The sequence below is a fragment of the Bos javanicus genome, chromosome 8 (assembly GCF_032452875.1).
Source record: "Bos javanicus breed banteng chromosome 8, ARS-OSU_banteng_1.0, whole genome shotgun sequence".
NCBI lineage: Eukaryota > Metazoa > Chordata > Mammalia > Artiodactyla > Bovidae > Bos > Bos javanicus.
Window position 1 is genome coordinate 37,043,390 of NC_083875.1, and position 25,508 is coordinate 37,068,897.

Sequence of the window (25,508 nt, forward strand, 5' to 3'; positions counted from 1 at the left end):
ATTCAACTGCATAATTTTCTATTTTGTAGACTATAAATGTTACCCCTCAAAGAAAAGACACAGTTACATTTATAACCTTCACATATGAACTACATCCATGAGACCCTTCTCTGCTCAGAAATCCTGAATATTTTGAAATGACTTATAAAGAAGTGACTCTTTATCTAGCTCCCCACTTTTATTTTTACACAAAAAGAAATTTAGGTGCTTGATAACAAGAGGTTTGTCTCTTATTAGTAGATGGCAGGCCTAGAAGTAGAATTCCTGTTCAGTACGCTAGCCTGGGATTTCCTCCCCTGAACCATCAGATTCCCACAAGCTCTGCTGGCCTTTCTGTGGAACATCCATGTTGACAGTTTTACTTGTCCTAGTGCTTTGGTGCAATATTGCCAGATCAGAAGTAATGATTCTTGAACGCCATGATGTCTTTGCCTGTGATATATACATATGCTGAATTAGAATGTAATGGATCAGTACAGATTTGCTTGGATTTCTCTGTCATTAGCTTCCAAAGTAATACATCCAGACCACGTGCCAGTGCATGCCAGAAGTAAATATTGGTTGATTATGATGGTCTTCTACTGCTGTTATACTAATGCTTTTCCCATCTCCAACTGGCTTTACTTTTGCAGCTTTGAGCAGTAATTCAGTCCCCTACGCCTCCCTGATTGGCTCTGTGTCCTCCCTCTCTAGCCAAACCACCACTCAGTCCATATATGATAATAACTCTCTCCCACGATTCGCTCGAAAAGGTCTAAACATCTTTGTCTCTATTATTTTCTCTGTTAAAGCACTGTAATGGATGTCCACATCATTTCATCCCCAAACAAGCCTACAGTCTCTTGTGCCTTTGCATTTCCATTCTTGTCATTGGGGGTGCCTCATCTGGATAAGATCACTGTAATTATTAGATCACTGTCACTCAACTGCTCCTCCCACAAAATGTAGGTGAGTTCAGTGCTACCATCTACAGGGAAACGTTCTAGAAACGAGTTCCAACATCTAAGTCCAAAAGCATAATCACATCAGCAACAAAGAGTTTCTTCTTCCAAGCTGATTCATTTTTATTGGATCTTCCATTAAGCTTTTCGCTGACTGAAAGCAGACTTTCATAGCTGTGGATACTAAAGTACTGCCTATCACAGCACAGTGCTGAAATGATTGTCTGGGAGAAGCAAGATAGTTTTTTACTTAACTTACCAAACCATTGATAATTTGGCATTAGAGACAAAGGAACTCATTGGCTTTCAATATCAGTACAATATTTAAAATACCCATAAAGTAATTACACGTTGTGCTGACTTAATGGTCACCATACCTCAGCCTGACACCCTGCAGAGAGTCCCAGGGACAGCAGAATGTCCACAGGGACAGGGTTTCCAGCTTGAGTCCCTCCCTTACTCTTTTTTTTTTTTTCCACTGAAGAGGCCTCCTTGGTGGCATGCTAGTTCAAGTTTTTCTAGTCAGCTGGAATTTGCACCTATAAGACATGAGTCAGCAATGGTCTCTTATGGTGCTCTTGAAAAATTAATCAGAAGAAGTAAAATATAAATCGTATGAAAAATGAAAAATCATTATAAAGACACTGGAATCACCATAGTTAGTGGTGCTTTATTTTTAACAGAATCGATGAATACCTTCAGCTGGCCGACTGAACTAAGATGTATCACCCCCATGTCACTGCTTTCTTTTACCACCTTCTTTTTCCTCTTCATCCTTTCACCATTTGCTCCCTTTCCTGCATTCAGTTCCCATTAGTGGACAAAGATGTTTACACCTGAAGTAGATTGTAGGTTTGCTAGGGGTTGAATAATGGGGACTTGGGGCAAAACATCAGCAAGCTGTCAGTGTGGCCATTGATAAATGTCCAGGAGAAGGCTGCAACCCCAACCTCTACAATCTGCTACTCGTGGAAACATTTTTGAAGCTCAGTTTTGTGTCTGATTTTGTCATCAGTGATTATTGTCTATAGTCTGTGGTGCATGTCATTCTTTGTGTTCATGTTTGCATGTGAATGTCAGTCACCTACAGGTTTGTGAAATATTAAAGCGATTTTAATCTAGTCACAATGTATATGAATCCTGTTAAAACCTGCAGCATTTTTATTAGTGCTTTTTAAAAGTATATCAGGCATCCATTTCTTTTTTTTTTTTTTATAACAAATTTGTTCTGTTTTATTTTATTTACACCATCATTTCCTTTGCAGGTTCAGATGATTCCGGTTACCCTGGTAACCTTCATTCTTCAAGTTAGTTTTCCTTGATTCTGCATAAGTCACTTTATGTTTCCTATCAAGCTACAACTCTTTCCCTTTTTAGGCCTTTCTCAGTGTCTATTTTCTTAGTTCACTTTACACCATTTAATTCCACACAATTTCCATTTCACACAGTGCAGGAGAAGGAGTTTGAAATGACATAACAGTCATTACTCAAAGCAGAAGTTGACATCAAGCCTGACTGTCAGTTTTCTCCACTAGCTAACTGCATTGATTCATAGCACAATAACACTTTCTTTCACATTAGGAGTGTTAGTTTGGAGATTATGCTTGGTGACTTTTCATTTGGCTACAAAATTCATCCTTCCAGAGCATGTCCTGCTTTGAGTAACCAAACTATCTGCCTGCTTCTTCACATTAAACATCTTTACTACTCACGTATTTTCAGGCCATTTCTAACTATAGTATTCTCTGTATTTTGGAATAGTTAGCATTATTTTCATTTGTTTTCAAATGTCTGTATTCTTTCCTTTTAATAGGTATGGCTAGCCATCCTCCAATACCTATCTTGGAACTTGCAGATCACATTGAAAGGTTGAAAGCAAATGACAACTTGAAGTTTTCCCAGGAATATGAGGTAATTCAGTGTGTTTATACTTGACAGTATTTTCAAGAATTGTCCCCCTCTTCTTTATGATCATATCCATCAGTTCTTTTTCCTTTAAATATGACTCAGCATCTGATACAAAATTTTACAACAAATAGCCAACTAAAAAGTATCTGTATAATTAATGGAATAGTTGTACTTTTAAAAGTATCTAATTCTTTATATTCGTTCAGTGTTATTTAATGAGGTTGGTTTATCTTTCCTGATTTCAAGTTAATATACTGAATGTATAAGCTTCCCAGTATACCATATGATTGCCAGATACACTAAATTATGGTGAGAAAGCTTACTGAAAAAGAAATTACAGAGAATAAGCAGATTTCCAAGTCCTCTTGGTCAGTTTACATGGCCTGAAAACTACAATTATTAAGTACATACACATGATTTTACCCATTCAGTATAAAATAATATTGGAGCTAATTTTAAGATAGTAATATGTTCACAGACTGTTGCGTGTTTCTGAAGCAGTGGTGCACTTAACAGTATCTTACATTTTCAGAATCCTTAAAGGTTTTGTGTTAATCCTTGATGAAAATGAATAAAAAAGTGTTGTATATGTGTGGGTATTTAGATATTGTGTCATTTATCAAGCAGAAGATTGTGAAACTGACTATTTATCATATTCCTCAGAAACAGGGACCCATAGTGGAACCAATTCATGGATTATTTATAACTGAATGATCATTTATCTTTTAGATCAAGTTTAACTAGCATAAGAGTAAAATGTCCAACTAAAATCTTATAATTGTGCCAGATAAAAAAACTGAAACTGTTCAAGTTCTACCATAAAGAGTTTCTTTTGGTTTATTTAATAGGAATCTTAAAACACATCCTTGTTATCACCCTTGATTTCTCTATTATCGGCCTGAAATGAGGCTGATGGACTGGATTTCTCAGTCCCTACCAACTCTAACATTTTTCCCTGTCATATTTGGTTAGAAAACTCTAAGAAGAGCCCTAACCTCAAGTGGCTAGAGAGTTATCAACCACGTGAAAAAGCTCCATGTAAGAGAATGTGGAGCAGTGGGGCCTGTGGCAATCTGGACATTTGCATGGATTTTCTAGTCTTTAAACATTCATTTTTTGATTATTTTATTGTTCTTCCTAAGCAAAACATATCTGTAGCCCCATTCAGTCTCAAGAGCTGGTAACCTTTTATTCAATTTACATATTCCAAACATCTTTGTTGATAGAACACAAAGGAGATTTTGTTTGCTCACTCATTGGTTAAATTATATTTTCACTTATTCTCTTTCAAGCATTTAGGGGAATATTTCAGTTTTAGGAAACACATTGGATTATGAATTATTTTCTAAATGGCCTGCTTCTTATTTCTTTCCTATTCTTCCTCTTAGTCATAAAGGCTCTCTTTACATTGTGCAGTATTCTTGAAAATAGTTTCTATAGTTTCTGGTTTGAGGCTTCAGATTGAAAATTGAGTTTTAAAAAGAAAACAAGGCATATGATGAATGCCATTTGGGGCAACATAAAATCACATAGTTAAGTGTTAGCTTTCACTAGCCAGAATTTTTAACACTGCCAACCTGCTCTTTATTGTTATCATGAGTGTTGTTGTTGTTATTCTTAGTGTGTTGCTGTGTGTGATATTTTCTTCATGGCCTCACTTTAACACATTATGTGTGATTATGAATGATATGATGGGTCACAGAAATACAATTTGATAGCTCAACTTGTTAATAGCCATTAATTAACTTTCTACTCTTATAAGTGTAAACTATTGACAATATCTGCAGTATTTAAGCAGTCTCAGTTGTATGCATTGACTACAGTAACTTGCCTCCTTTAAATACAGGATTTCTCTAGAAATGCTGCATGTAAAGATACTCTAATGATACTCATTTAGCCATTAGATTAGAAGTGCTCCTTGAAAGTAGTTATGAACTTCATGCTGGCAGCACTCCCATTAAGAACTCCCCGAGTAGCCGTTGACATGATAGCCCACACTGACTTCACCGTTTATCATGACGATGATCTGTGATTAAAGCTCCCTGGGCATGAATTGACTCTACTGTGCCTTAACAGCCATGAAGGAGATATTTAAATGTTGTGTTCATCTGTGATAATATGATAAAGACTTCTGCATAGTATTTTAGACCAGAGGACAACACACTGGAAGAAGTTTATCTTTTTTTTTTTTTTAACATATCATCTCTATATAAACTTGATTAGATTTTTCACTGTTTTTCAGTGAGGAGAGATTACTTTCAAACATAACTATTTTAGCATAATCACTATGGATTAATGTTTACTCAGACCTCTCAAGATGGGTGAAGCTAAATCTGCGACTCTGATTCTAAGATTAAAACAGGAATTAAATGCATGAAACCTGTTTACACTGATTCTGAGGTTAGACTAGGAGGAAGTGTGTTTAAATTATAAAGCAATATTATTAGATTATGTGAGAGACTTCCTTTACTATAAAGAAAATTGAAGTCAGATTCATGACAGTTGGAAGAAGGAACCTGAGGAATTAGTGTAACTGCATCTTGAAGGCTTTGCAATTACTTTAGGCTTGTATTTTCTTCAATGAGACTGCCAAGTCCTACTAGAATTTAAGTGGCCAGAATATGAGGATAGCATCTAGAATGCAGAGAAATTAAATTTGGTGTCACTGTCAAAAGTCAGTACATGAGGCTGGTGAATGTTTCGACTGATTTAGAATAGATGTGGACATCTTGCCAAACAAACTCCTAGCTACTGTTTACATATGGATCATTTGGAAGCCCAATTAAAATCTGAATTCCTTGTCTGAACTTCAAAAATGCTAGTCTAGTAATTCAACCATGCTAATTACGAATGTTCATTTTATTTCTTTATCTCAAGTTATATTGGGACATAACTGAAATTTAACATTGTATTAGTTTATCATACAATGTGATTTGATATATGTGTATATTGCAAAATGATTACCACAGTAAATTTAGTTACAATCACTTAACATAACTCCAAATTATTTTTTCTTGTAATGAGAACTCTGAATATATATCCTTAACAACTTTCAAATATACATCACATTATTGTTAAATAGCCACCACGTTGTATATTACATCCTCAGGACTTATAACCCTGAACAACATGGATATGAACTGCACAAGTCCACTTATACATGGATATTTTTCAATAGCAAAACCCAGTTATAAATTATAATATTAACTCCTGCATTGTTCAAGAGTCATTTGTAAAATGGAAGCTTTTACCTTTTGATCACTTTGACTCATTTCTTCCATCATCCACCCTATGCCTCTGACAATGACCAATCTGTTTTCTGTTTCTGAGAATTTTGTTTTTTTATCTTTTTAGATTCCATCTAAGTGAAGTCATACAATATTTATCTGTCTGGTTTATTTCCTTTAGCATGATGCCCATGCCCTCAGTGTTGTTGCAAATGGTAGAATCTTATTTAAGACTGAATAATTGTGTATGTGTGTATACAATACACATATGCCCCTCAAATCTTCATTTCACCATTTCCTCAGATGGCAAATATATCTGTGTATGAGATCAATTTGACAGCCATCACAGTCAGCATTACCAATATCATATTCATGAATCCTGTGTATATTAGATTGACTGTAAGTAACAAGACACAGGTTTGATCCCTGGGTGAGGAAGATCCCCTGGAAGTGGAAATGGCAACCCACTCCAGTATTCTTGCCTGGGAAATCCCATGATGGACTACAGTCCATGGGATCACAGAGAGTCAGACACAACTTAGAGACTGAACAAGAAAAAGAAATTAACTGCAGCTCCTAGAGTCTGCTTAAAGGAAAATAAAGGACCATTTGTTGTATTTATTGTATATTATCTATTATACATGTATTATAAATTATATATTTATATAGAAGCAAATGTTATCCATGCAGGTATGCTTCAAAAACTTTTGTCTGAAGATAAATATCATATGATATCACATATGTGGAATCTAAAAAATGATAGAGATGAATTTATTTACACAACAGAAATAGACTCACAGACAGAAAACTTATGCTTACCCAAAGGGAGGAGGGACATAAATTAAGAATTTAGGATTAACAGATACACACTGCTTATAAATAAATTAAATAAGATCCTACTGTATAGCACAGGGAACCATATTCAGTATCTTGTAATAACCTATTATGGAAAATAATCTGAAAAAGAATATAGGTAGATATAGATATATAACTGCATCACTGTGCTGTACATTAGAAACTAACCCAATATGGTAAGCCAACTATACTTCAATAAATTAAAAAAAATTAAAAACAGAACTGTTATCTGACACTGGGAGACTGTAGAGATTTCCACACCCCCTCTGAAACTCTCCCCATAGTGTTTTTCTCTGGGCTGCACTGTTCTCTCCCCTGTACATGCCAGCTTCTTCTGTTTCTCCCACCCACATACAGAAAATAGATCCTTTGATCATATATTCTTTTACATAGAGAATCCCTAAAGAGCGAGAATTTTTTTTGTCAAATTGCAAATGCCAGAAAACAAACTGTGAACTTAAATGGACTCACTGGGTTGTGGAGGCACATTTTAGGACATAGCTCCTAATAGCCCATCCCTATATATCTGATTCCTCCCTTGGATCAAAGAGACAAAGTTACTTCTGAGATGGAGGGGGAACCAATAATTATCCGCCATAGTGCTGCAGAAAACCATCATGCTAAGTACTGAGAGGAATATAAAAGTCACAAGAAACTTCTATTTTTAGGATGTCGAGTAGGCAATGTTAGCTATATACCTTAACTCCCCACCTCACCCCACAAAATAGTAATAAGAACATCTAGAAGTGAATCCAGAGTACTAACGCAGTGTTTCTGAGTTTTCAGTAAAGGGAGAGTAGTGACATAAAGAACTGGAAAAGGTACTGAACAAAAGGTAGTACTGATAGTACATTTCATGCAAAGTTGGGCCCAATAAAGGACAGAAACAGTAAGGACCTAAAAGAAGCAGAAGAGATTAAGAAGAGGAGGCAAGAATGCACAGAAGAACTGTACAAAATAGATCTTCATGACCCACATAATCATGATGGTGTAATCACTCACCTAGAGTGTCCACATCCTGGAATGTGAAGTCAAGTGGGCCTTAGGAGGCATCACTACAAAGTTAGTGGAGGTGATGGAATTTCAGCTGAGCTCTTTCAAATCCTAAAAGATGGTGCTGTGAAAGTGCTTCACTCAATATGCCAGCAAATTTGGAAAACTTAGCAGTGGCCACAGGACTGGAAAAGGTCAGTTTTCATTCCAATCCCAAAGAAATGTCATGCCAAAGAATGTTCAGATTATGGCACAGTCATACTCATTTCACATGCTAGCAAGATAATGCTCAGAATCCTTCAAGCTAGGCTTCAACAGTATGTGAACTGAGAACTTACATGTACAAGCTGGATTTAGAAAAGTCAGAGGAACCAGAGGTCAAATTGCCAACATCCGTTAGATCATAGAAAAAGCAAGGGAATTCCAGAAAAAGCATCGGCTTAATTGACTGTGGTAAAGCTTTTGACTGTGTAGATCACAACAAACTGCAGAAAATTCTTCAAGAGATGGGAATACCAGACTAACCTTACTTGCCTCTCGAGAAACCTGTATGCAGGTCTAGAAGCAACAGTTAGATCTGGATATGGAACAAAGGACTGATTTGAAGTTGGGAAAGGAGTACATCAAGGCAGTATAATGTCACCATATTTATTTAACTTATATGTAGTGTACATCATGCAAAATGCCAGGCTGGATGAAGCACAAGCTGGAATCAAGATTGATGGGAGAAAGATCAATAACCTCAGATAAGCAGATGATATAACACCCTAATGGCAGAAAGTGAAGAGGAACTAAAGAGCCCCTTGATGAAAATGAAAGAGGAGAGTGAAAAAGCTGGCTTAAAACTTAACATTTAAAAAAACAAAGATCATGGCATCTGGTCCCATCACTTCATGGCAAATAGATGGGGAAACAATGGAAATAGTGACAGACTTTATTTTCTTAGGCTCCAAAATCACTGCAGATGCTAACTGCAGCCATGAAATTAAAAGGTTCTTGCTCCTTGGAAAAAGCTATAACAAACCTAGACAGTATGTTAAAAAGCAGAAACATCACTTTGCCAACAAAGGTCTGTACAGTCCAAGCTGTGTTTTTTTTTTTTCTAGTAGTCATGTATGAATGTAAGAGTTGGACCTTAAAGAAGGCTGAGCACTCAAGAATTGATGCTTTTGAATTGTGGTGCTGGTTAAGACTTGAGAGTCCCTTCAACAGCAAGGAGATCAAACCAGTCAATCCTAAAAAGGCAATCAACCCTGAATATTCATTGGAAAGACTAATGTTGAAGCTGAAGCTACAGTACTTTGGGTACCTGATGCAAAGAACTGAAAAAAGTTCTTGGAAAAGAAAAGACCCTGATGCTGGAAAAGATTGAGGACAGGAGGAGAAAGGGGTGACAGAGGATGAGATGATTGGATGGCATCACTGATTCAATGGACATGAGTTTGAGCAAACTCCGGGAGATAGCGAAGGACAGGGAAGCCTGGTGTGCTGCAGTCCATGGGGTCACAAAGAGTCAGACACAACTGAGTGACTGAACAACAACATCAACAACTGATAGTATAAATAGGAAGAAGAGCAGTGAGGAGCATTTTGTCAGGGGGCAGTGTACTTCAGGTACATTATAGAATCTATACCTTTGTTTTCTACATTGAGGAAATAATCTCCCTTTTATTTTTTTTAATAAAAGTTTTTGACTTTATTTTTTATATAAATTTATTTATTTTAATTGGAGGTTAATTACTTTCCAATATTGTATTGGTTTCACCATTCAACATGGATCCTCCACGGGTATACACATGGAGGGGGGTTCAGGATAATCTCCCTTTTAAAAGTAGTTAACTCAGCTGATTTCAAAGTTCCAAGCAGGTGACTTACAAATTACTTTTTGGGCCACAGTCCATCTGCCCATGGCAGTTACATAGACATAAATACTTATCCAATATCTATTATATTTTCAAATGTGTCATCACTAGGCCTTTTAGTGGTATTTTAAATATACACGCATGTGCGTGCATACACAGGCACACACACATACATACATGTGTGTATATACGACTTAGGGCAAACTCCAGGAGATAGTAAAGGACAGGGAAGCCTGGCGTGCTGCAGTCTACAAGGTTGCAAAGAGTCGGACACAACTGAGTGACTGAACAATAACTATATAACTATATATCTGTATCTATATATACACACACACACTGAAACTACTACTGTATCCAATATCTTAAATAAACTATAGTGGAAATGAATCTGGAAAAGAATATATATGGCCCTTGCTGTACACTGGAAAAACTAAATCAACTACACTTTAATTAAATAAATAAACAAATAAATGTAGAAAGAAAGAAAGAAAGCTAAACTATTCTGAATGGGTATTAATAAAGAATCCACCAGCTAATGCAGGAGACACAAGTTCAATCCCTGGATCAGGAAGATCCCCTGGAGTAGGAAATGGCAACACACTCCAGTATTTTTGCTTGAGAAATTCATGGACAGAGGGGCCTGGCAGGCTGTACAGTCCATGAGGTTGTAAAGAGTCAATGAATGAGCACACACACACGCTCTCTGAAGCTAAGGTTTGTTTTGTTTTGTTTTTGCTGCAATTGGAGAAAGATGAAAACCCGATTCACAGAAGGCCTATCAGAAAGATACCTTTGACCTATTTTGTTGCTACCCAGTCTAGTCCAGTATCTTTGCTGCCATCTGTGCCAGTGTATTATCTTTAATCTCAGCGCCCATGTGCCCTCCAACATTTAGCATCCTAATGTGCTAAGAGTTTCTTCCTGTACTCATGGCAACGCTCTCACATCTCCAGTCTGAGAAGAGGATAATGAGCCTCTTATCTGAAACAGTCCAGATAACAGTGCCCTGTCTTTCCATTTTAATGACAGCATGCATGTGGCACCTTTGTCTAATAGGCTAAAATCTTCACAATACTGGTGAGACAGGTAAATTAAAAAGACGTATTATTTTCTCATGAATAATGAAACATATCAAGAGATGCCAGGATATATAGAGACATTAAAAAAACATTGCTTAGATCCTATTTTTAAATGGCTAGAGCTGGAATAGACCTCAGGGATCATGTAGTTTAACCTTCTCATCACAGGGGTAGGGAACAAGACTGAGAAAGAATAACTTATTCAGGGTCACACCGGGTACGTGGCTGAAACAGTTCACAAATTCATGACTTCCTGTTCTAAGAAGAACACTATTTTAACTCACCTGCTCTAGACAACAAAGATTATACTGTTGTTTCTTATGTGTTGGTTGTAGAATCCAGAAATCTAAGTCTTCAACTAGGTCAATATTTATGCTAAAAATTTGGTAAAAATGTCGTAGCCCCCAGTTTGTGTTGCACCATCATCCCTGGGCAAACCCAGTGGTTTTCCTATGTCATTTGCTATATTCTCCATCCATGTTTCTTCATCTCCAATGGTAAGCTTTGTCTTTCTCCACAGAAGGACAAAACTATCTGTCATCAAAGCAAAGATCCCAAAAGAAAACATTTCTGTGTTCTCTAGAAAAAGGCTGTAGGTATATCTGACCATGTTTGTGTGCCAGAGTGCATTTGTAGGCAGAAAGCCTTTATTGCTCATGTTTTGTAAACCTCCAAGCATTCATAATGCAAAAACTACTTGTCATATCTGCTTTCAATTAATTTATAATTTATGTGTAAACTCATAACAGTGGACATTCATTAGGGCATTACAGAGATGCAAACAAGAAACCAAACACACATATATGCACATCTCTCTGACTTTCTGTCTAGCTTTCAATGCACTGAATTTTTCTTCAGAGTGGCTTCCCTAACTTTCTCAAGTAAAAAAGTGGTGGCTGACAGATCTATTTTCATCTTTTATGCCGAGTTGACGAGTAAAACTGACCAGGGAAAATTTCTAATTATGTTTGACACATGAGTCACAGGGATAGAAAGTGTTTTGTCTTTTTTTTTTTTCTTTTAACTTTGAACACATTTTGGTGGTTTGTGTAATGAATGAGAAAATGAATGATTTTATAATGTAAAAACTAGTATCCTTTTCATATTTGGCTGGATAAACCAATTTAACCTCCTCTGGGGGAGATGAATGGCTAAATTTACTGTTCCAAAGTGGAACATCCTGACTGGGGTAAGAGTGTGGGAATCATTACCTCCTTCTTTAGAAACACAGTAGCTTTCCTGTTCCAGATTAGGTCCAAAGCCCTCTGCATGCCACTTGGAGCCTTACAGTGGGCTAGGAGGACACCAGTGGCTAAGATCACAGCTCATGGAGTCAGGCTGTGTGTCTCAAACTGTGTGACCTTAAGCAAATAACTGAACCTCTCTGTATTTTACTTTTTTAATTTCTAAAATAGATGTAAACCTACCCTGAAGGTAATTAAAAATAAATTAATACATACAAAATGCTCACAGAGCCCCTGATACAAGTGCTCAGCAGTCTGAGTAGGGCCTCTTTTATCAAACAGATGCCATCAATTTTAAGATGCACATCAATTTCAGAGATATTAAAACGTGAAAAAAATAAATGTCTTTGAATCAATGAAACTCTGGCCTCTTCCCATCCCTGTCATTGATCATACCTGTAGGGCTTTTCTGAACTCAATAAAAAAGAAAAAAAAATCATGATTATCATCATCAAGAAAAAAAAAAAAGAAAACTTGCTAACTTAAACCAATGCACTTAGCACTAGGCTGTTGCTTCTTTTATTCTACTCATCTCCTGCGTTCGAATATTAACTTCTCCTAGTCAGGTGTTAGGCCTCCTCTGTATGCTGTTGGCCACCCAGCAAACCACTCACCACTGGCCCCACAGCAGATGATTAACCAAAGTGTGTGTCTGGATCAATTTCTAACTGAATTTACAGTTCATGGAAGCTCTTTGTTGTGGTCAAAATTGCTAGTAGGAACAACAGGAGCAAACAGAACAAAGAATGTCTTTCTGTAAAAAGAGCTGCTTTTCTCATCCCCACCTGATTTATCAGCAGTTGAAGCCTTATTTTCAGACCCTTTTCTCTCAGAAAATACACTGTTATTATCTTCAGACAGTACAGAAGTGAATGCATTTTAATGCAGACCCCTCAGCCTTAACTCAAATGTACCTACTGATTAAACTCCCAGTGCAGTGTTTAGAGTAAAGCCAAGCCTGCCAGCTGGCAGTCTGAGAAGACGCTTTCTTTGTTCATAGCTGAGGACTGGCCTCCTCAAGTAAGATATGAAGGTACAGAGAGTCCCTTCCTGGCTGGCTGCCATTCTGCATCTTGTAAACAAATCTAGCAGAACGAAAGACACAGCAGCTCACCTCAGAAGTTAAGGCTGCATCCACAGCCAGGGGTGCAGATATGTGTTTATAGTCTTTTATTCTTTCTGCACTCTTGTAGCTGTTCGAATTCAAACTGCAAGCAAATTCTCAAGTTCCAAAACTTACTTGAATTTGGACTTCTTTAATGTTCACAGACCCACTTTTTTTTTTTTTAAACCTTAGACAGATTCCTTAGCAAGGTTAAATTCCATATCTTTTCTACTTGAACTTTTCATTTTTTCTCCTGGGAGTCATAGCAGCATTTGGGGGGAATCTCGTGTAACTCCAGTTTTCTGTCTCTCAATCCTGGTCCTCACACCAGTCTGTCATAACTGATTGGCCCTTACCCATCACTGGACACTGTGCAGACTCTCCGCTGCTCCTATGTGGAGCCCCAAGCTCTCAGGAAACAGTTAATCCTAAAGTGTCTCTACTTCCAAAGCAAGCTCTCAACTTCAAAGAGATCAATAGGACAGAGAGGCCACTTTGGAGTTTTATTTTGATTTTAAAATGAAGTTGGGGTTTTAGGGCCTGAGTGACAAGTGTGTACTTTGAGGGTTACAATAGCAGATGTGGGAAAGAGCTTTGAAGTCAGGGAAAACAAGGTTCCTATTTTCACTCTGCCAATTAGCACTGTGCCGCTTGACTTGAACCAGTTACTGCACCTCTCCTGGCCTTGCTTCTCTCTTAGAATGAGAATATTAGTCTTTACTCATAAAGTTGGTATGAAGGTGAATATATGTTAGGCACTAGCACTGAATGTGTTTCAGAGCTCATCTTGTCTGCTGTAACATTCCCTTCTTCCTCCAAAAAGAAGCTCTATGAAAGCAATTAGAAGGTGAGTGCTGATGAAGACAGAGCATGCTTAAGTTCTTTCGGGACAAATGGAGAGAGTAGCTTTGAAACATACACATTACCATATGTAAAACAGATAGCCAGTGGGAGTTTTCAGCATGACCCAGAGAGCTCAACCCTGTGCTCTGTGACAAGCTAGAGGGGTAGGATGAAGTGGGAGGTGAGAGGGACGCTGAAGAGGGAGGGAACACATGTATACCTGTGGCTGATTCATGTTGATGTATGATAGAGACCAACACAATATTGTAAAGCAATTATGCTACAATTAAAAATAAACGAAAAACACACACACTGCTATATATATATAAATTATATAAAATAGATAATCGAAGTAGATAATCAGAGGATCTACTGTACAGCACAGGAAGCTTTACTCAATATTCTGTAATAACCTAAATGAAAAATAATAGATATGCTGCTGCTGCTGCTAAGTCGCTTCAGTCGTGTCCGACTCTGTGCAACCCCATAGACAGCAGCCCACCAGGCTCCCCTGTCCCTGGGATTCTCCAGGCAAGAACACTGGAGTTGGTTGCCATTTCCTTCTCCAATGCATGAAAGTGAAAAGTGAAAGTGAAGTTGCTCAGTCGGATCCGACTCTTAGTGACCCCATGGACTCCAGCCTACCAGGCTCCTCCGTCCATAGGATTTTCCAGGCAAGAGTACTGGAGTGGGGTGCCATTGCCTTCTCCGAATAATAGATATATGTATATGTAAATCAAGTATACTCTAATATAAAAAGTGTAAAAAAGGAACAGTTTGGATGCCTTCATCTGTTCGACAAAGATTACTTGCAGAATGATCAATGTTCAAGTAACATGAATGAGTTCCTTAAGAACCACTCAGTATCAGATGGATCAGGAGCTCACTTCCCTCTGCCCTTCCCCCTCATTGTGCTCATGCCCTACCCCATCCCATAGACTTAGAACCAAATCTCTAACTTAGAAGTGCAGGTATGGCTGAAGTGATTGAGGCACTGTAATTGGTACAGGTAACGAACACTGAAATGCTGCCTCCCTTTGTGTTAGGAGCAGTTAGGGTGTCACGTTAGTGACAGTGCAAGAACTTGGTCTCGTTTCCCCCCCAAGGTGATTAATTGGCCTCCCTGTCATCAGTTGAGACAGGAAGAGAAATAAAAAGTTTCAGCCTGAGCACTGGAGTTGGTGGGTGTTGCTGTGCAACTAACTGAGCATTGATTTCCTTTTTTCTTCCTTTTCTGTTCCTTCCATATTGATCCTTCCTGTCACAGCTCAAGGAGTCTCCCATTATCTTAGAAAACAAAAAACAAAACACTATCCTAAAGTTTTAGAAGTTTGAATCTAGTGTCATAGAATTCTGCTGGGAATTATATTTGAGGATTTCCAAAAATCTTCAAATCTAGTCTGTGGTTTCACTGAAGAGGTGACATTTTCCCAGAGGTTAAGAGATGTAGCTCAAGTTACTCAGCCAGTTTCTCATCTGACATTAGAAACAGCTGATGTTTTCTGGATAGACTCCCTAGGTACAAATAGACTAATATTCAAAAGACAAAACACTGTACATTACTGCAAATAAAAAGTTTTGCTATCTATATGAGAACCCTAATTATAAACAGTGCTGTATATTCAGAAAGTTGTCAAGGTTTGTGATAAAAGAAGTGGCTTTTATTTACTGGAAGAAATAAGGTGCTCTTAGGCCGAAAGGAAATTTCTGTGATATATTTTGTGTATTTTTCTTTATTATTTTGAGATAGAATTCATATATTATAATATAAAGTACAGCTTTCTAAAGTGAACAATTCACTGGATATACTTTATATTTGAATATTAGATGGATACATTATCAAGAGTCAAGGAGACCTAAACCTTTTTTCCCTACATTTTTATGAAGATTTATGCTTCTTTTGTTTGTATCACATTTAAACACCTGACAGAGGGAGCTCATGTCTCTGAGGAGTTGTTTGAAAATACTCCTGTTGAGTAAAAGGCCAGTATGAAGATGGGGCAGTGCCTGTCACTGAGGCTGTGGCAGCTGATTCACTCTTCACTGTGCTTGAATCCACTGCAAGGGATCACAGTCTTTATTGTTTTACCGGTGTGTCTTCCACTGGAATCAAAGCTTTTTCGGGGCAGGGAAAGTTATTGTGTTTATTGGGCTATCCTTGTGACTAGCAGATAATGCTGGACTATTAACCTATGACTAGCATGATAAATGTTCCTGGGATGAATATAGGCGTAAGTGTAAAAAATGAAGCAGGAACATCGTCTGCTCTTCACATCTTACTCTTCCCAAACATAGCCGCACAACATTAAGATGGACATCATTCATCAAGTCGTGAATAGAGATGCTTCATTCAGTTAAATGTTCTGTACTACAGCATAGATCCTATGGGAAAAGAAGGACAGCAACTTCATGGCCAACAGTCCTCTATCTAGGTGGAAAATCTGCCTTTGGCTTTCCGTTATGGACCCCTCATGGGTAATATGTTAGTGGGACAGTACAGGAGATCAGGGGCTTCCCTGGTGACTCAGTGATAAAGAATTTGCCTGCAATGCAGGAAACATGAGTTCAACCCCTGGGTGGGGAAGATCCCCAAGGGAAGGAAATAGCAACCCACTCCAGTTTTCTTGTCTGGGAAATCCCATGGACAGAGGAGTGTAGCAGGCTGAAGTCCATGGGGTCACAAGAGTCAGACAGACTTAGCAACTGAACAACACAACAGGAGATCAAGTATCTGATGGGGCTTCTGTGCAGAGATAGGGAAGCCATTCATTCATTCATTCATTCATTCCTGTGCCTGACATAAGCTGCAGCAGAATGCTCATTGCAGAACTCACTTCTCCTTTGTCTGTAAGGAAAAATGATCTGTGGTATTCATATCCCAAGGCCAGCTCTGGGTGGGGAAATCATCTTTCCTCAAAACTAAAAATCTGCCAGCAAGTTTCACAAAGACTAGTAGTTTCGGTATTTATCTCGCTTTAGTTTTATCATAAACACATTTGCATGAAAAGAACGTCTTTGTTTCCTTAAGACTTCATCTGTTCTTGCTACTCATTTGCTCTTGAAAAGGGATATAATCTTTTTGTTTTTGATCTATAATCATTCCCACAACAAACAATTGTGGTGCCACAGACTGCGGATTATAGTTTTCCTTCGGGAATAATCAAATGAACTCTGTGAAACAAAGCCGCGCATTTCTTCCACATATCCCTGTGAACAGTGGAAGACCAATTCTAAAAATATTGGCTAGCTCTAAAAAAAATTTCCAAACACATGAATGTCCATTCCTTTAGAGGTCTGTCTCCCCTTCTATCTTTATATTCAGTTCATCTCATATTGCAGTCACTTACTGAATTCTTACTATGTATCAGGTACTTTGCTAAGCTCGGGGGATACAAAACCTAATGATACACAATCCTTGCCCTTGAATTCTCAGTCTGGAGTTTTCCCTCAGTTTTTTAGCTAGATTTTTGACCACAACTTCAACAACTGGATTTTGCCAGGATTCCAGTAACACGCAGCTATGAGTTTTACTCCACTATAACAGGACTTGGTTTTTTTGTCTGTATTTGTTATATCTATCATGTGAGGAGACATGACTTCTTTTTTTTTTTTTTTTGCTTTTCTAACATTCAATAAACTTCAGGGATATAGAAATCCAGTTAGAGTTCCAGCAGCTGTCTAAAATCTATTTTTCAAAGTCTGTATTTGCTAATTTCTTGGACTGAAAAATAAATCCTTTAAACTCATAGGTTTTTGGACCCATTTTAGAGGAAGCATATTTCCTATTCTCATATTCTGTTACTTGAATGTATTTAAATAAGATTATGGAACAGAATTTGTTCTTTACTATATTTCCCCATGACAGAATTTTTAATGTTTCTCTAAGCAATGGGAGCAATTATCAAGCACAGTATTTTGTGTTATCATGTTAACCAAAATTCCTTAATGGGGTGAAATACATACCTCCAGGAAGTAGTATGAACTACTAAAATGTCACATAAACTTTTCTTTTACTTCCCTTATAATAAAACCTACTTGCCTTATATTGTATCTATATTTTAAAAGAGATTATATCTGCTAGTACCTTTCCTTTATGTTTGGTAGATTACCCATATTGCTATTTATAAGATCGTTTAGTCTCTTTGTATTTTGTTTACTATCTTCTTAAACTATCAAAGCATACCCTCAAGTTGGAGTAAATAAGATTTGTGGTATGTGATAAAAAGAATGTGCGATATTTTCTTAACAATGGATATTTTAAATAAGCACATACATAATGATCTTTCAAGAATAAAGCTGTGTGGATAGCTTGATTAATATCTTTACTTTGGAAAAAATGGTCTTTTCACAGTAACATCAGTTGTAAATAGACACACATAGATGCCCTAGAAAGGGTGTATCTATTTAGCTTTTTCCAGTATTAGACAGGGAAAAGGATCTTGTTATTCCTCTAACATACTGTGGACCTTGTTTAAACTGTGCAATTTTAGGGACCATAGCTTATCCAATAGGTTATTTTCAGTAGTCTTGCTAGTCAATATAGATTGTTGTAAGGTCAATCAATTTACAGTTTTCAGCTTTGATGAGAAGATTATCTGAAGAAGGAGGGCATCAGCCTGTTACTTCCAGATTCAAAATTTTTGTATATATTTACTCAACATCATAAATCAAGGTGAAAGTATAATTACAAAAGAAATGACGTTCCTAATTTCAAAAGACTTTCACAGCAACTGAGACAAAAATTGTTAAAATTATACCAGTATATTTTACTTTTAGCTGTCCTGGACAATCTGTTTTATAGACTACAAAGAAAAATAGTAAAGTGTATTTCATTCAGTAACTTATCCTGGAATTGGAAAACTAAGGAATTATTAAATGAAAGGATAATTTGTAATAATGAATTTAAAAAACTTTAAAAAGAGGCAATGCTACAAGCCTAAGCATAACTGATTGTCAAATGAATAGGCAATGGTGGAACATATACTGATGGTTCATCTGAAAGCACATAAGAGACATCTCCAAGGAGCAAGGAATTAGAATTGCAGGATTTGAGCTGAACCTTGCAAGAAAGGTAGGATTTAAAAAAACAGAAGTGATAAAAAGTTCTCTCCAGACAAGAAGTATTCTCCTATTTTTAGAGAGTCAGAATTGCAAGTCTCTGACAGAGAAAAATGGAGCCAAGGGCTGGAATTTGGGGCCAGAGGTGGCATACACAATGAGGAACACAGCATGGCAATCCTTCACTCTAAAGAACTTTAAGTCAGTACAAGAGATATGTCAGTGTAAAATAATATGGGACAAATGTAGAAATGGTGCTCTAGGCACTCAAAAACTAAGAATTCAATAAGGCATTTCAAAACGAACACCGGTTAGTCTCTAGAGTTTCAGTATTCACACACCTATGTGTCTGGATGACAATTACTGTTTCTGCTTTTTTCCTCATACACATAATTGTGAGCTTTCTGTCCTGTTTTTTTTTTAATGTCCACTGCATCCTGTAGCATAAATATCTCTCTTTCACTGACAGCCTACATTTGAGCATGCAGTTGTCCATCTCACAATAGTTAGAATACTCAAGACAAGGGTGGTGATACAGTAAGACACTGACGTAATGTTTCTGTGTCCAGATGCAGTAAACTGTGTTTATGTGGTGAAGCATCCAGTTCTTTGTAATGATAGATTTATTGAAGATGAGTTTACAGAAGAATTGTACCAGAAATGTTGTTAAAGTACCATCTATTAGACTGGTCATTAAGACAGTTATTGCAGACTTGCTATTCATGAGTTATTGGTCTCCTAACATTCTCGGTCATCTCTGCTAATACCATTATGTTCTTTGCTCCACTGTGGTTATTCAGTTCCAAGGAATGAACTCCCTTCATTCTCTCTTTTCTTGAGAATATATGTGGTTGTGTGCATTGCGGGTGGGAGTGAGGGGCTGTATTTAAGACAGAGGCACAGACAGAAGGAAAAGGGGCATGGTTGGGAGAGTGGAAACCAGAATCCTGTGTCTCTATGTTCTTAACTGTATAGGGTGAATATTTAAGATTTCTTTTAAATATGATAAGAATTGTGTTAAAATTAAATTATAGAGAAAGCTATAGCGTTTTACATTCAGGAGAGTTTGGAAGTGAAAAGTACAGTAGGATGAATGAATCACTAAACCAACTGACAGGTATGTCTGGTGTTTAATCTATTTTCTTTACTGTCCAGAGTTTCAAAATAAGGAACTCAACTTTATGATAGTAAATTCAAAGTCATAACTTATATATATGCACTAGAGTATAGTAGTTAAGAGCTCAGACTTCAGTCAGGAAACTTCGATTCAAGTCTCAGCTCCAGTTCTTTATGGACTGTCGGCGGGGTGGGAAGGGGGGTGTGGGGAGAGGGGGAGTATCCTAACCCCTTTAGGACTCCATTTCTTTATTCTTAATACACACATAACAGTATCTGACAAATAGCTGAGAAAAGAAGAGAACAAAAGGCAAAGGAGAAAGGGAAATATATACCCATCTGAATGCAGAGTTCCAAAGAACAGCAAGCAGAGATAAGAAAGCTTTCCTAAGAGAACAATGCAAAGAAATAGAAGAAAACAATAAAATAGAAAAGACTCGAGATGTCTTCAAGAAAATTAAAGGTATCAAGGGAACACTTTACACACAATACGAGCACAATAAAGGACAAAAATGGCAAGGATGTAACAGAACCAGAAGAGATTAAGAAGAGGTGGCAAGAATACACAGAAGAACTGTACAAAAATGATCTTAATGATCTGGATAACCATGATGGGGTGATCACTCACCTGGAGCCAGACATCCTGGAGTGTGAATTCAAGTGGGCTTAGGAAGCATTACTACCAACAAAGCTAGGGGAGGTGATGAAATTCCATCTGAGCTATTTCAAATCCTAAAAGATGATGCTGTGAAAGTGCTGCACTCAATATGCCAGCAAATTTGGAAAACTCAGCAGTGGCCACAGGACTGCAAAAGGTCAGTTTTCATTCCAATCCCGAAGAAAGGCAATGTCAAAGAATGTTCATATTACCACACAATTGCACTCATTTTACATGCTAGCTAGGTAATGCTCAAAATCTTTCAAGTTACACTTCAACAGTATGTGAACTGAGAAATTCTAGATGTACAAGCTAGATTTAGGGAAGCCAGAAGAACCAGAGATCAAATTGCCAACATCCTATGGATCATAGAAAAAGCAAGTGAATTCCAGAAAAACACCTATTTCTGCTTCATTGACTATGTGAAAGCCTTTGACTGTGTGGATCACAACAAATTGCAGAAAATTCTTAGAGAAACTGGAATACCAGACCACCTTACCTTTCTCCTGAGACATTTGTATGCAGGTCAGGAAGCAATAGTTAGAACTGGACATGAAACAACATGCTGGTTCTCAATTGAGAAAGGAGTACTTTAAGACTATATATTGTCACCCTGCTTAGTAAACTTACATGCAGAGTACATCATACGAAATGCTGGCCTGGACGAGTCAGAAGCTGGAATCAAGACTGTTGGGAGAAATATCAACAACCTCAGATATGCAGATGATACCACCCTAATGGCAGAAAGCAAAGAGAAACTAAAGAGCCTCCTAATGAGAGTGAAAGAGGAGAAAGAAAAAGCTGACTTAAAACTTAACAGTTAAAAAATGAAGATCATGGCATCTGGTCCCATCACTTCATGGCAAATAGGGAAACAAAGGAAACAGTGACAAACTTTATTTTCCTGGGCTCCAAAATCACTGTAGATGGTGATTGCAGCCATGAAATTAAAAGACACTTGCTCCATGGAAGAAAAGCTATGACCAACCTAGACAGCATATTAAAAAGCAGAGACGTCACTTCGCGAACAAAGGTCCTTATAGTTTAAGCTGTGTTTTTTCCAGTAGTCATGTATGAATGTGAGGGTTGTAGCACAAAGAAGATTGACCATGGAAGAATTGACGCTTTCAAACTGTGATGCTGGAGAAGACTCCTGGGAGTCCCTTGGACTGCAAGGAGATCAAACCAGTGAATCCTAAAGGAAATCCACCCTAAATATTCATGGGAAGGACTGATCCTGAAGTTCTGAAGTTGAAGCTTCAGTACTTTGGTCACCTGAGCAAAGAGCTGACTCATTGGAAAAGACTCTGACGATGGGAAGGATTGATAGCAGGAGGAGAAGGGGACGACAGAGGATGAGATGGTTAGATGGCATCATTGACTCGATGGACATTAGTTTGAGTAAACTCAGGGAGATAGTGAAGGACAGGAAAGTCTGGCCTGCTACAGTCCATGGGATTGCAAAGAGTCGTACAGGACTTAGTTTCTGAACCAACAGATCTACCTAAATATGTTTGAAAATTACATGAGATTCAATGCATAATGATGATGCTCTCATCATAATCAAAATCAGAACCACTTTAACCTGATTACTTCTCAGTACCACACTCTGATGAGGTTAGAGGGAGATGATTAAGTCCCGTCTTGGCCCTTTCAGTGTTTTTTCTTGGTTATAAGTCTACACTGAGGTTTAACTCCATAGAAGGCCATAGAAGCCAGTTGAAAACTTGACATCAGTTCAGTTAAGTTCAGTTGCTCAGTTGTGTCTGACTCTTTGTGACCCCATGAACCACAGCAGGGCAGGCCTCCCTGTCCATCACCAAATCCTGGAGTCCACCCAAACCTGTGTCCATCGAGTCGATGATGCCATCCAACCATCTCATCCTCTGTCATCCCCTTCTCCTCCTGCCCTCGATCTTTCCCAGCATCAATTGACTCATTCCAATGACTCAGCTCAGAGAAGGCAATGTCACCCCACTCCAGTACTCTTGCGTGGAAAATCCCATGGATGGAAGAGCCTGGTAGGCTGCAGTCCATGGGGTCACGAAGAGTCGGACACGACTGAGCGACTTCACTTTCACTTTTCACTTTCATGCATTGGAGAAGGAAATGGCAACCCACTCCAGTATTCTTGCCTGGAGAATCCCAGAGACGGGGGAGCCTGGTGGGCTGCTGTCTATGGGGTCGCACAGAGTTGGACACGACTGAAGTGACTTAGCAGCAATGAGTCAGCTCTTCTCATCAGGTGACCAAAGTATTGGAGTTTCAGCTTCAACATCAGTCCTTCCAATGAATATTCAGGACTGATCTCCTTTAGGATGGACTGGTTGGATCTCCTTGCAGTCCAAGGGACTCTCAACAGTCTTCTCCAACACCACAGTTCAAAAGCATCAATTCTTTGGTGCTCAGCTTTCTTCACAGTCCAACTCTTACATCCATACATGACCACTGGAAAAACCATAGCCTTGACTAGATGGACCTTTTTTGGCAAAGTAATGTCTCTGCTTTTCAATATGCTTTCTAGGTTGGTCATAACTTTCCTTCCAAGGAGTAAGCGTCTTTTAATTTCATTGCTACAATCCCCATCTGCAGTGATTTTGGAGCCCAAAAAGATAAAGTCTGACACTGTTTCTACTGTTTCCCCATCTATCTGCCATGAAGTGATAGGACCAGATGCCATTATGTTAGTTTTCTGAATGTTGAGCTTTAAGCCAACTTTTTCACTCTCCTCTTTCACCTTCATCAGGAGGTTCTAGGTTCACTTTCAGCCATAAGGGTGGAGTCATCTGCATATCTGAGGTTATTGATATTTCTCCCAGCAATCTTGATTCCAGCTTGTGCTTCCTCCAGCCCAGCGTTTCTCATGATGTACTCTCCATATAAGTTAAATAAGCAGGGTGACAATATACAGGCTCGATGTACTCCTTTTCCTATTTGGAACCATTCTGTTGTTCCATGTCCAGTTCTAACTGTTGCTTCCTGAGCTGCATACAGGTTTCTCAAGAGGCAGGTCAGGTGGTCTGGTATTCCCATCGTCTTCAGAATTCTCCACAGTTTATTGTGATCCACATAGTCAAAGGCTTTGGCACAGTCAGTAAAGCAGAAATAGATGTGTTTCTGGAACTCTCTTCCTTTTTCCATGATCCAGTGGATGTTGGCAATTTGATCTCTGGTTCCTCTACCTTTTCTAAAACCAACTTGAACATCTGGAAGTTCACAGTTCACGTATTGCTGAAGCCTGGCTTGGGGAATTTTGAGCATTACTTTACTAGCATGTGAGATGAGTGCAATTGTGTGGCAGTTTTAGCGTTCTTTGGCATTGCCCAAGAAAAAGAAATGCAAAAAAGCAAAATGGCTATCTGAGGAGGCCTTACAAATAGCTGTGAAAAGACCAGAAGTGAAAAGCAAAGGAGAAAAGGAAAGCTATACCCATTTGAATACAGAGTTCCAAAGAATAACAAAGAGAGATAAGAAAGCCTTCCTCAGCGATCAATGCAAAGAAATACAGGAAAACAATAGAATGAGAAAGACTAGAGATCTCTTCAAGAAAATTAGAGATACCAAGGGAACATTTCATGCAAAGATGGGCTCAATAAAGGGCAGAAATTGTAGGGACCTAACAGAAACGGAAGATATTAAGAAGCGGTGGCCAGAATACACAGAAGAACTGTACAAAAAAGATCTTCACAACCCAGATAATCATGATGGTGTGACCACTCACCTAGAGCCAGACATCCTGGAATGTGAAGTCAAGTGGGCCTTAGGAAGCATCACTACTAATAAAGCTAGTGGAGGTGATGGAATTCCAGCTGAGCTATTTCAAATCCTGAAAGATAATGCTGTGAAAGTGCTGCACTCAATTTGCCAGCAATTATGGAAAACTCAGCAGTGGCCACAGGACTGGAAAAGGTCAGTTTTCATCCCAATCCCAAACAAAACTTGACATAGATTTCACAAAACACCCTCCAGAATGTTGAGTCCTATAATCTGTCGGTTTTGCCTCTGATCATAGTAAGAGGAAGTCAGACATGCAGTTGTAAAGAATGGTCTTCAGTACCCTTTTCTTCCCATTTTGGACATAGTACCATGTTTACAAGATGAAAATTTTAAAAACAAGATAAACATAAAGTACTAAAATAATTACAGTTAAATGATAAACAGAGATACATTTAGCATTATGAAGAGTTTGAGCAAAGTTTATACAAATAGGGCAGCACCAAACCTAGAGTGGTTAGAACACTCAGCAGGCAGCAGCTGGGGAGAGACATACTAACAAAAAGAGTGGAAGCAAAGTAAACAAATTATTGATGGGCTCTGGCTTAAAGCTTCAATGGCTGTGTGTGATTGGTTTTCCCTAGTATTTTGATTTCATAACCTTAAAGTACATAGTTTATTCACTCAGTCATGTCCAACTCTTTGCCACTCCATGGACTGTAGACTACCAGGCTCCTCTGTTCATAGGATTTTCCAGGCAAGAGTTTTGGAGTGGGTCGCCACTTCCTTCTCCAGAGGATCTTCCCAACCTAGGAATTGAACCCAGGTCTCCCACATTGCAGGCAGATGCTTTACCATCTGAGCCACCAGGGAAATATTTAGAGGCTTAGATTTTGGTTTACTTA

At 38.2% G+C, this 25,508-nt stretch overlaps 1 protein-coding gene across 13 annotated transcripts in view; it reads left to right on the forward strand.

The window, feature by feature from the left end:
* Positions 1-25,508, forward strand: part of PTPRD (protein tyrosine phosphatase receptor type D) — a 2,538,842-nt gene that overhangs the window by 2,409,912 nt on the left and 103,422 nt on the right. For 10 of the 13 annotated variants that reach the window (XM_061425300.1, XM_061425301.1, XM_061425303.1 and 7 more), the window contains one exon: positions 2,755-2,852. In XM_061425300.1, coding sequence (XP_061281284.1) covers positions 2,755-2,852 — 98 coding nt within the window. Of the gene's footprint in view, positions 1-2,206; positions 2,249-2,754; positions 2,853-25,508 lie in introns of all 13 variants that reach the window. The other 3 variants (XM_061425298.1, XM_061425299.1, XM_061425302.1) reach the window with 1 other exon arrangement.